General features: G+C 34.8%; 1 protein-coding gene across 1 annotated transcript; it reads right to left on the bottom strand.

Annotated features, from left to right (window-relative positions):
* Positions 1–828: 828 nt before the first annotated feature.
* Positions 829–12022, bottom strand: LOC109532792 (leucine-rich repeat-containing G-protein coupled receptor 4). The gene is made up of 2 exons (XM_019897847.2): positions 11737–12022; positions 829–3567 (listed from the first exon to the last, which is right to left on the bottom strand). The coding sequence occupies exon 2, from the start codon at positions 3561–3563 to the stop codon at positions 1425–1427; it is 2139 nt and encodes a 712-aa protein (XP_019753406.1). The 5' UTR covers positions 3564–3567; positions 11737–12022; the 3' UTR covers positions 829–1424.
* Positions 12023–12508: the final 486 nt, after the last annotated feature.

The following is a 12508-nucleotide window of genomic DNA, read 5'->3' as shown; positions in this document are numbered from 1 at the left end:
TATATCTTAAATATAAATCCCCAGTTTTGTTATAAATTCGCGTTCTGCTAAAAAAAACTATGTAACTTATGTGAAACTTTTTTCCATTTTTTTAGGCGGCGGTTCGAATAATTTATTTTCGTTTCTTTACACGAACTTCACGCGAGCCTCTTCGCTTCGCCGCAACAGCTGTGCTTCATTCACGTTGCTGGAGTTTACCAATTTGAACATTTAATTTCACCTGAGTCAAAAAATCGCGATGATGCGATGTGATGATTTTACTGTTTTACCTAAAAAACTACGTAGCGTTTATTTAGAACCACTTTCGATTCCTGTTGCAATTATGGTCGGATTGCGATGGAAACTTACTTTTTTTGGTTCTAAACAAGCACTTAGACTAGAAATACTCAGTACAAAATATCAAATGTAAAAGAAATTCAATATACGAAATAGCAAGTGCTTAGAGCACAAAAAGCAACTTTTCGCCCCGAATTGCAAAAGTAATCGAAACAGTGTTTAAATGAAAGTTACGTAGATGTGTAGAATGCGAATCTGCACAAAAATTTAAAGTTTCATTTGATAGCAATTTCCAAATTGTCACAGACGGGTTTTTATAAAGTCCGCTCTAAAGCGTATTTTTTAAGATATTCAAGCGTTTCCACTTTTTGGACACCTTGCGGCTCAATGTTTAGATTCTAAGCTAAGAATTAATTAAGCATTTTTAATCCGAAATTATATACATATGTGTATTCATAAACAAATGTAAATTTGGTAATAATCGACAATCGAAGTTGTTGAACAAAATGTGTTTGGATGAATTCAATGTATGTAAGAAAAACCCTTCGAAAATTCACTTAACTAATTTAAGTTTATTTGCAATTGTCCGGATGGAAAATCCGTAAGTACATTAATGTATGGCATGGAATGTGAAGACAACGCTAATGTTAGGAAGACAGAATAATTATCATCTAAAACATTGTGTTTAAATTAATACAATTAGTCTACAAGCAATAGCTTGAAAATATAAACAATATAGTGGAACGATAAGGAATTATGCCTTGATTAAGGAGACTTCAATATGTACGTCTTTCCAACTACATATCGACATGTTATTGGTCAATTATATTGAACATAAACGTGTAGTTAATCTGGATGATTTGGTTAAAAAGACATAAGACGGGTGTTTTCTCAATTTGGATGGTTGCTATATTAGATTATTTAATCGTTTCCGGTAAGATTTACATATTGAGAAATACACTAGTTGACCTATGACATGTCGATATAGAGAATAATTGATGGTTTCAACTTGTTACGAATATTGCTATACCCTTAAAGCTGCTTATGAAATACACCACAGTTAAAACAGACTTTTTATAACATATTATTTTTATTAGTAATAATAGATTGGGTTCAGTTATAGCAACTGCCTTTTTTTCGTGAAAAAACTAATTACCAAAGTTGTGTACTGTGGGAGTAGCTGCAAATTCATAACGGTTCATTTTGGGCGTTTTTGGTCCAGATAGATCTTCAGATAGAGGTCTATAGATAGATCCACTATGTTTCTTTTCGGTTAGTTGCGTGCTCCACAATGGGATCTTCAGTCTTGGCAAATTCGCTCTGTGCATGTTGAAATTGTTATTGCGTCGCAAAACGCATAATGTTATTACGACCGACATAATAAGAACCGCTAAAGCCGTTAAGACGAAAACGGAGGTAATAGAAAGAATATAAGAAACTCGAGCCAAGTTAATATTTTCGCCGTCGATTATTTCTGCTGTAGGAGCATCGTCCAGGAGATCGTCAATGGAGACGTCGTCATTATCCGCCTCATCGTCATAATTGTCCTCCTCTTCTTCGTCGTCATCATCATCTTCATCCTCATCATCATCGTCATCAATAGCACTATCATCGGCCTCGCCTTTAAAAGCGCTTAATTTTTGCAGATCCTGCAAGGTTTCATCTATATTATCAAGGTCTTCCTCAGAATCCACACCCTCGTCAATATTAAATGTCATCTCCGGACAAATCCCCTTATGCAGGTCTAACCAGCCATTTGGAGTGAAATTGTCAATATCGTCCATCAAAGGAGTATCAGCAATCTTTTCGGAATTATCAACTAGATTTACAAAGCGAGCATCCAAGTAATTAATAACATTGCACATCTGGTTATCAAAAACGAAAAGATTGTCGTGCAAATCAATAATTGATAATTGTGGCACAACTTTCATGTCCTCGATGCTTAATGATGTTAGTTGATTTTCGCCTAAGTAAAGCCGCTTTACTGATTCCAAAATAGTCGCATTGTTGCTCCAGAGGGTATACAGTTTGCAATTTCTGGCGTCAATTTTATTAATAGCCTTGTTATTAATAAAGTTGCCAGGATTCAATGTCATCAATGGATTTCCCGCAATATTGAGAGTTTCTAAATTCCTGTTGCTATTAAAGGCCCCAGTTAGAACTTTAAGCTTATTGTAGGACACATCTAACAATCGCAAGCTACTGATATAGATCAGCATGTCGTCAATGAATGTAAAATTGTTGTACGATAAATTCAAGCTTACAATTGTCGGCATATGTTTAAATGTTTCGGGATGTCCCGTTGTGAGTCCGCAGTTTTTGCAAGAAAAGATGTAAGTTTCAAATTGATGATTATTGGACAAGGTGAAGTTTGGAAGGACTTCAAAAGCGTTGTCATCAAGAATAATTTTTCGCAACTTGAAGTTGAAACTGAAGATTTCATTCTCAAGTTTTGTCAAGTTATTCTTGGAGAGGTCCAGCACTGAAAGTTCACTCATAAATGCCAAATGGTTGGGCTGCAGGTTGCTAATTCTGTTGTTGCTTAAATTTAGTTCACTCAATGAAGTCAAGCGGCTGCTGGATCGTTCGTCGAACGTACTGAGGAAGCAATTCTTTAACGATAAACTTTCCAGGCTGTTGGAGGTATTCAAGTAGAAAGTTTTAAGAGGGTTGTTGTCCAAGTATAAGCTGTCCAATTCTCCATTGTTTACGAAAACATTGGCTGGCACTCTGCTGATCTGGTTGTCCGTTAAATATAGAGTTTCCAACGAGAATAATTGACTGAATGCAGTGATTCCAATGTCCCGGATATAATTGCCAGACAAGTTTAACAACCGCAACTCATACAGTTTATCTAAAGCTGGTATTTCGTCCAGTCTGCAGTTTCCAAAATGCAGCTCTTCTAATTTTTCTGATGAAAGATTAGGGCTATCTTCAAAACCACAATCGGCGACTTTAAGATACTTCACATTGTTAAAAGCTTTCTCATCAATTGAACCAATTTGAGAATTTTCAATCACCACATTTTCCAAATACGGCATGCTGGTGAACGCATCTTCTTTGATTTCACTGATGATGACATTGGAAAGGGTCAAAACGGCGACGGCGTTCCGGTCCAGGGTACGGAATAATTCAGAATTAAGTACGAGCGAACCATTGCAGGATATCACATTCACAACGTTGGGCAGGATATTTTTGCATTCACAGTTCTGAATGCAATTTGTCGGCCTGGTCGGTGGCAATGCCAGTGCCACCGAGAGAACGTTTAAAAGTAATAGAATCCTCATTTATCTGAAACAAAAATGAAACATTTCATCAAATTCTAATCAAACTATTTCAAAAATCAGGCTCAAGGCATTGATATAATGAGTTTGCCGTCATGAAAACAAAGTGGTTGTAATTCGCTTTAACGATGATTGTAAACTTAGACTCTACACTTGACATTGATTGAATTCTTGACTAAGTGCTTAAACATGTGTGATTACACGTTCCAACTTCTTTTGATTTAATCTGGCTCACTAAGGAGTTGTGATTATAACAATTTAGACGATGAGCCCTAGAAGTAGGGGTGGGACATCGATGGTAGCCACCGAATGGTAATATCGATGTTCTGATAGTTTGTCGTCGTTGCATATAAATTTCAAATTGATTAACTTGAACAATTTTATTTTACTAGTACTATGAGATTTTAAAACAATGTATTGTTAAATAATCGACTAAATTTAGTCAACTGACTGCAAAAAGAGGCTTTTTTCGGGTGCAGCTGGAAATGCCGCGCTATCGCTTGTAGCGGCACTATCAAAGAGTGCGCAGAAAATGTTTCTATCTGCTATCAACATCAAATGTCCGATGCTTTCATTTCAGGATCTTACATCGATGTTTTATCGATGTCCCAAATTTCCAACATCGATGGTCAAAATATCGAACATCGAACGAATTACATCGATGTTTGCGAAACATCGATGTAATTTTTTAATGTTTTTCTCCCATCCGTACCCAGAAGTGAACTCAAAAAAACTCATTTGTGCAAACCGTTCAGTTGGAAAAAAACTCGCACCCGTCAATTTTATTTGTAAATGCGGTTTTTTCTGCCAAATTAATTTATACAGAATGGTTCAAAAATAACTTACAACCATAAACTTCATTTTTTCAAATGGAACCACCTGCTGTTGTATTTTTTGTGCCAAACATTGGTCTAGAAGTTTCAAGATTTAACGAAAAATGAGAAAATTCAAGAATTGGTTGAACTACAAAGCTCTAGTTTTCCTTGCGAGATGTGAGCCACAGAATTCGTTTTGGCATCGTTGGATAGATAATTAAAAATTCGATTCAGTCATAACATGTGTGAGGAAATTTGGGCAGTTTTGACCCAGAAAGCGAAATTTTAATATCAAACGCTTAGGTGCAAGATTATGCCAACATTTCATGTTTTCCGTCCCGTTTTTGCCCATTTCTCGAAAGCAAAATGAACAAAAACGTTCGTTTCAACATCATTCCAGAGAGAAATAAATGGCCTTTTTAGAAAGCGAACCATCGATCAGGAAATGTTGGTTTCCAAAAAAGTCTTGATTTGAAGAAGTTTAAGATTTGCGTGTTTTTTGAGTTGTAAAATCGACTCAATCATGACGCAGCCTTTTTCAAAGTTTCTCAAGAACCTTTTGAGCCACAGAATTCGTTTCGGCATCCTTGGATAGAGAATTAGAAATTTGATTCAGTCATTACATGTTTGAGGAAATTCGGGCAGTTTTGATCTAGAAAGTCAAATTTTAATATCAGGCGCATTCTCACGTCATCCCAGAGAGAACTAAATGGCCTTTTTAGAAAGTGAACCATTGATAAGAAAAATTTGGCAGTTTTCTCAAAAAAGTTTTGATTTAAAATAAATATATAAAATAAAACAAACGATCCAATTTTAAAGGAATTTTAAAACTAATGATTTTTTCTTTTGATATCGTTTATTTTAGTAAAATAAAAGTAATAATAAAGTTCACTTTTGATGCGTTCCCATATTCAATTCTATTTAAAAAATCATACTTTTTTATACCATACCATTTTGGGACCACCCTGTATAAATACATTTTATTGAAAAAATCGCATTTACAAATAAAAATTGACGAATCCCAGCTTGTTTTCCAAAAAAGGCCCCTGAATTTTAAATAAATTCAGGCATTATTTCTGGGACTAATTTATGCATTTGTGTGATTTAAAAAGGCATGTGAGCATACTTTGGAACGCACGGGAAAAAATGTTGGGCATATGAGAAGAAAAGTGAGCAGTTCACTTGAAATATTGTTGATAATTTTGAACTTCGCTCGACAACAAAGCAATTTTTCAAACATTGAACTGCAATGATTAATTATTAGCAAAAATAATTGCTGAACAAATTTTAATTAACATATTATCTCCTAATCAGGCCCCAATTAACTTAAGCATTCCGTTTAAGAGCTTATCCTCAGCTAGGATCACGTACATAGATAAACTCGATTTTATCACTCATAAGAGGAAAGCGATAATGTGAAGCAATAGAGGAGCAGAGAACAAAGAGCGTTGCACTTTCAAACAGTTTTATCTAAAAATTGCGAGGCAACAAAGCGAAGTTAAAATGCAGTGATTTCACTGCATTAATCCGCTTTGAAGATAACGTTAGTTGAATACTTCGTTTAGAATTTTTATCGCCGTCATTTGAGCAACAATCAAAATTTTTCGCTTTCAGCCGATATGAAGTTTGAACAATTCAAGCTGAATAATGCCCATTTACTTTGCATGGTTGAAGCTAATCACATGAATTAATTTTAATTCCGAAACTCAGTTCGACATACAAAAGCAATAATTGTTACTAGTTACCGTTTGCTATGCGTCAATAACAAATTGAATGCCATTGTTCTATGTCGTCATCTCCTGTAAGCGTTTTTCAAATTACTTTACGCTATGGGTTTTCGAGTCATCCAAATATATCTACCTCACGTTCAACGTTCAATAATAGTCTAGTAATAGAAGAAATCAATATCGGGTTTTTTTGGGTTCATTTACATATTCTCGATAATTTTCAACGCAGTTACTCACTTTGTTTTAAAGGAAATTATTTAGTAAAGCGGTCTCTTATCTTTAAGGCAAACACTTTTATCTGCTAAAGAGAATTGTTTTCGGAAGTTGCTATAAATACGTTCGAGGATTTTTGCAAAGGATATTTCAGCACATAATGGTGTCACAACAGCCTAAAGAGGTTGCATTGTTAATTTCCCCGTTCAAATATACATAGCTAAAATATAACACAGCATTGTAGTATAATAGAAAAATTGAGCTTTAAGATTGCAGTGGATTAAAAATTATTCATTCGTTTCTCAAGCACAATGGGTTGATTCGTTCAAATTCGGACTTCGATCGTCTTACAAAGATGTTTTTAGCACAACGTTTCGGTTGGCAGCATCTCCAAGCATTTTCAGGCGAACGCTATAAAAACATAAGACTATGGAAGTCTCAATAAACCATTCAGCCTCGATGGTCCAGTGTAAGTTTTGGATCACTTTTTTCATTAGCAGCATTAATTAAACCAATTTTTTTCTAAAATAGTGATGAAGTTATAGAAAACGAGCGCGTGAATTCACAAAAACAACACCGCTTGATGCCGGCGATGATAGCGATTGTTAATGTCATGAATGAAAAAGAGAATAAAAACCATTAACTGTTGGCGAAAGAAGGCAAATTTAGCAAGTTGGTCTTTCAATCTTTCAACACAATACACATACCTACATTTTTTTGCCGCTCAAAACTTGCTTGGTTCTATGAAGATTTTGAATAGCCTAATAAGTACTACACAACTTATTGTATACAGGGTGTTCAAATGAACACGGGGTCAAAAATGCTTCGGTTCCAATCTACAGAATGTTAAAGTTTACAACATTTTACGGTTTAATTTTTTTTATTTCCAAACAATACAAAATGGTCTAGCCATAGTTCGTATATGTACGACATATTTGCTCTATTTACAGGCCATTAAAAGCAAAAATTTGAAATCGAGTAAGTAAGTTGTTCAACAGTTTTTGAAAAATTCAAGGAAAAAGAAAAAATTCCTGAATGCGGCCCATAACTTCACTCGAAAGAGAAAATCGGCTGCATTAAATGAGAAAAAACTCACTTGAATAAGAAATTTCTGGGAGTTTCCACGATGTTTTTCGTTACTACGGGGAACCGATTGGCCGATGGTACAGATGGATTTCAAAAAATTATTAAGGAAAAAGCAAAATCTCTCAAGCCTGCCATGAGAATATCACTCGAAAAAAGGAAAATCTTCGGCTTTTAATGAGGAAAACCTCACTTTGATAGGACATTTTTGGGAATTTTCAGAATTTTTTCAGATACTGCATCGAAGCGATTGGTCGTTAGACAGCACGGATTTTTGAAAAATTTGCCAAAGAAAAACTAAAAATTCCTGAATGCGGCCCATAACAACACTCGAAAGAGAAAATCGGCTGCTTTAAATGAGAAAATACTCACTTGAATAAGAAATTTCTGGGAGTTTCCACGATGTTTTCAGTTACTAAGAAGAAGCGATTGGTTTTTGGTATCGAAAGACGGATTTAAAAAAATATATATTAAATAAAAATAAAAAATCTCTTAAACCTGTCCAGAAAATCACTCGAAAGAAAACATCTGCGGCTTTAGATGACAAAAACCTCACTTTAATAGGAAAATTCTGGGAGTATTCAGGATTTTTAAGATACTAAATCGAAGCGATTGGTCGTTGAACACGGATTTTTCAAAAATTTGTACAAAAAAAACACAAAATTCCTGAATGCGGCTCATAACATCACTCGAAAGAGAAAATCGGTTGCTTTAAGTGAGGAAAAATTCACTAGATTAGAAAATTTCTGGGAGTTTCCAGGGTGTTTTCAGTTACTAAGGGGAAGCGATTGGCCTTTGGTAGGTATAGATAGACGGATTTAAAAAAAAATTGTCAAGGAAAAAAGCAAAAATATCACTCGAAAGAGAAAATGTGCGGCTTATCTAAATCTATATAAGCATAAGCAAAAATAAGCATTTTTGACATCATCCACATGTAAACTTGTTCTCATCAAAACAGCTCAGAAAAACGCTCGTAAAATGTTTGTACTGAATCAGGAAACACCCTGTATATTAGTTCATGTTAAGAGTCAAACTTGAATTACTTAATACATCGGCGCATCCCTAGTTTAATATTGAATTTAAAGAATAATTAATTTATTCAAGTAGATGTACCGGGTGATCCGAAATCAAGTTATATATTTTCAACTGCAGCAAGAAATTGTGCAAGGAAAATAAAACAAGAAGTTCAAATAATCATAGGTCCACAACCGCCTCTTTTGTGTGATAAATTCATGTTAATTTGATTCTTGTTCATGGCTGTTTTTGCAATTGCTTGTCTTATTATAAGTTCCCCTTTTCACGGGTGTTGGTTTATATCCAATCCTAGCTCACATTGTCGAATAACTGGAAAACGATTGCAGATACGAAAACAACCCAAAATGTGAAAAAACTTCCAAATTGACTAAGTAATCCACACACGCAAAAAGAAAATATCGGCGACGATACAAAAGAGATTTGGCGAGTTAAAGTGACGCGGGACCTAGAAAAATCACCCATACATATTTCCATAACTATAAATGCCAGACAGGCGCTGATATAATCGAAAGAGGATGATCTGGAGAAAGAACACACACATTGAAAAAATAAAATAAAAAATGCAGATCAAGAAAACACGAAAACATTTTAATACCTTGAACTTTTCGCGGTAGTTTTGCTCGTAGAATGATGCAACCTAATTTCGGATCACCCCTACCTTGGAAATAATAAACTAACAGAAAAAAGTTAATGATAATGTGGTTGATTAAAAACCAAACCTTGGGTGCAATTTTTTCTCAATTTGATCAGTTATTTTTGAATATTTTACTTTACCGTTCACCATGAAAACAAAATCATTCGTGGTTGCGGTCTAATGGCAAATTTTACGCTTTTGTGAATACACGTGCTGGCCAGTAAAAAAAATCGCCAACAACATACGACATTAAAACTCTTTTCACAGCTTACTATCGGTTAAGATTATTAAATCAAAATAATTAGTGTTATGCCTGAATTTGTCAATTAAAATTAAAAGCTAATACCGTACATTGTGCAATTGTCTCACATGTTACAAGTACTGGTTTAAAAGTTTTAATTAGTACTTAAGCACTACTAAAAACGCAGGTACTACTACAGGTATTCCACTTAGTATTGGTTAATTTGAAAATTTGTTAGTTTCACAGATTTTGATTTTTCTCGTAATCGAACATTTCTACTAAAAGCAACATTGCTTACGACCTTTCAGGCTGTCGTTAGGAAAAAAATATTTCAGGCGTTTCCCAAGCATGAGTGATGTGCAGCTTCAGAGGTGGTTTGCTGAAAAATTTACTCTGGACTCTGGGCCATCCAGCTCAGGAATAAACCATTCAAAGACTATTTGTGAATGTCGAGATTGAATGGTTTATTTGGACTTCCATTGTCTTGTAAAGATGTTTTTATCACAGCGTTTTGGTTGCTCGTATCTCCAGCCGTTTTCAGCGTTCGCATGAAAATGGTTGGAGATACTACCAACCGAAACGTTGTGATAAAAACATCTTTACAAGACAATGGAAGTCCAAATAAACCATTCAATCTTGACATTCACAAATAGTCTTTAAATTGTTTTTTCTGCCGTTTTCAGCCTTCGCCTGAAAATGGTTGGAGATACTACCAACCGAAACGTTGTGATAAAAACATCTTTACAAGACAATGGAAGTCCAAATAAACCATTCAATATCGACATTCACAAATAGTCTTTGAATTGTTTTTTCTGCCGTTTTCAGCGTTCGCCTGAAAATGGTTGGAGATACTACCAACCGAAACGTTGTGATAAAAACATCTTTACAAGACAATGGAAGTCCAAATAAACCATTCAATATAGATATTCACACATAGTCTTTGAATGGTTTATTCCTGGGCTGGATGGCCCAGACTCCATAGTAAGTTTTCGAGCAAACCACCTCTCAAGCTGCAAGAGGAGTCCTTGACAGGTTTGTTAGGAGTTCCCTTGTCTTGGAAAGATTTTTTCTCTATATTCTCCAAATTGGCCAAATGGGAATCTACAATTCGAACTAATTGAAAATTGAATAAAAATCGATCAGAACTGCTGCTATCTTTGAAAAACCAAGCATTTGAGCAGCATAGTGGTACAATCCTGATGATTAGCGGTTAAAATTTTCTTGTTCCGGATTTTTTTGGAAGAAAAAAATCAATTCCGTCACTGATTTAACAAACAATTTCGCGGTTAAACAATTTGCATGTGCTTCGACGTTCGTTAGCTGGTTGTTTGCAATCAAGATAATAGACCATGCTCTAGAACAGAATACATAAAAACATGCCGAAGTAAGTACCTACTCCTGTAAAATTTTGCTCATTAATCTTCCAAGAGATAGTTGCGGTGTAAACTTTGACTTTGCAATTATTTTCGTGGAATCCATCATATTCTCAGTCTGTAAATGAATGTAATCAAGCTGATTTCGTTGGTTTGGGATAAACGTGACGGAAGTATAAATAGTATAAATGAAGACGTAATCGTGCATCAGCCTGCATGTTATTGCGAAACATTCAAAATAGAGCATTTAGAGTCTAGACAATCATATACAATAAAACATAGTTAAATATGGATGGCCATGAGGGTGATTGGTTAATGAGGATTGCTTCACAAATTCACATCCTAACGATCTGCGGAAGTTTCACTTAACAAATCACGTTCTATTTCTAAAAACCTTTCAATGTACTCGACTCATTGTCATTGGAAAGTTTGGGCTTACATTTAATCGCTTTAGAGGTAATAATACGAACTTTCCTAATGTTGATAACAACACAAATAATGGTGCCTTGACTACCTGAAAACTTGATTAGAAACGAATTGCTGCATTGTCCTTAGATTTCGTGGGTTCATATTAGGTAGAACATAAATACTTAAACCATGTAAAGACAAAAGTGTCGTCGAAGTACTTGCAATAATCAGATTCCTAATTAAAAGACCGTGATTTCTAGTCGATAAATTATATGCTAAAACCAGCAGACTCATGTCATAAATTCATTGCTTTTGTGCTTCTGAATTGCATATTTCATTTAGGTATTACTTGACGTAATAAGCAAACTTATTTAAATTTGTCGTTGTCACTATTGGCCTCTTTAATTAGGCAAATGGATTCGACAAATTCAACACTTTTAACTCTAGTAAAATGCCCTTTAAACACATTTCTATCGAGTAATGACAGCAAATTTTCACATATAGAGGAACTACGTGAAGTAACCTTCCAACCTTGGGCCGATCTCAGACCTCATGCATTCCTTGCCTGATGTTAACTATTAGGTAAGGATCGATATCCAGCTAATATCGTCCAAACATTATTAAATACGTCCACATAAAGTACTTACCAAAGATTTATTATCCTTTTTGAGGAAGGAGTGAAGATTGAACACTGAAAATGCGTCGCAAATTGACACCCAAACTAAGATCGAATAATGAGAATAAATGACTGAGTACCTGTGGTACCTGTACGTATAAAATTCACTAGAGGTTCCTTTCAATACGCTTTATAGATGGAACCACCTGTAAAATGCAACCTACTGATGGTACGGTAGGTACTATTCAGAAGGTTCTCGATTTCCTCATGTAGTGGCGGCACTGTAACTGCTTGAATGGTACCGTGCTATTGGATGGAAGTAAGGAAAATTCACCAGAAGTTTATCGTTTGCCTGATAAGATTAGATACGTTGTTAGTTGCTATCTCGATAGGAGAAAATGGTTTTTGCATCACATTTTTATCACTTATTATAATGTTTCTATAAAACACCCGAATTTGGTTTGAACCTTCTTGGTTTGAAAATTTTTCACTCCAATGCAGTTTTCTTTAAAACTTGTACGTACTTTCAATTTGTTGCATTTGGCGCAAAACGAACGTCTTCATTCAAATACCATAAAACTTCCGAATGCCGAATTAATACGAATTTTTTCTGGAACATTTCTAAACGAAAAACTAAATACAGTTGAGTCCGGATAAAACGAACTTAAAAAATGAACTAAAACTGGTTTGTTATATCCGGAGTTCGCTATAAGGGAATAATAATACAAAAACACGTGGTGTATTTTATTTCGTTATTTTTACATAGAGTAGTAAAAGTTAGTAGGTATGACTAAAAAGAACAC

Source organism: Dendroctonus ponderosae, unplaced genomic scaffold (assembly GCF_020466585.1).
Source record: "Dendroctonus ponderosae isolate FM_Combo_2020 unplaced genomic scaffold, Dpon_F_20191213v2 Dpon_F_20191213_1, whole genome shotgun sequence".
NCBI classification, from domain to species: Eukaryota; Metazoa; Arthropoda; class Insecta; order Coleoptera; family Curculionidae; genus Dendroctonus; species Dendroctonus ponderosae.
Note: the sequence above shows the minus strand (reverse complement) of the source record. Positions and strands in the feature narration are given on the sequence as shown.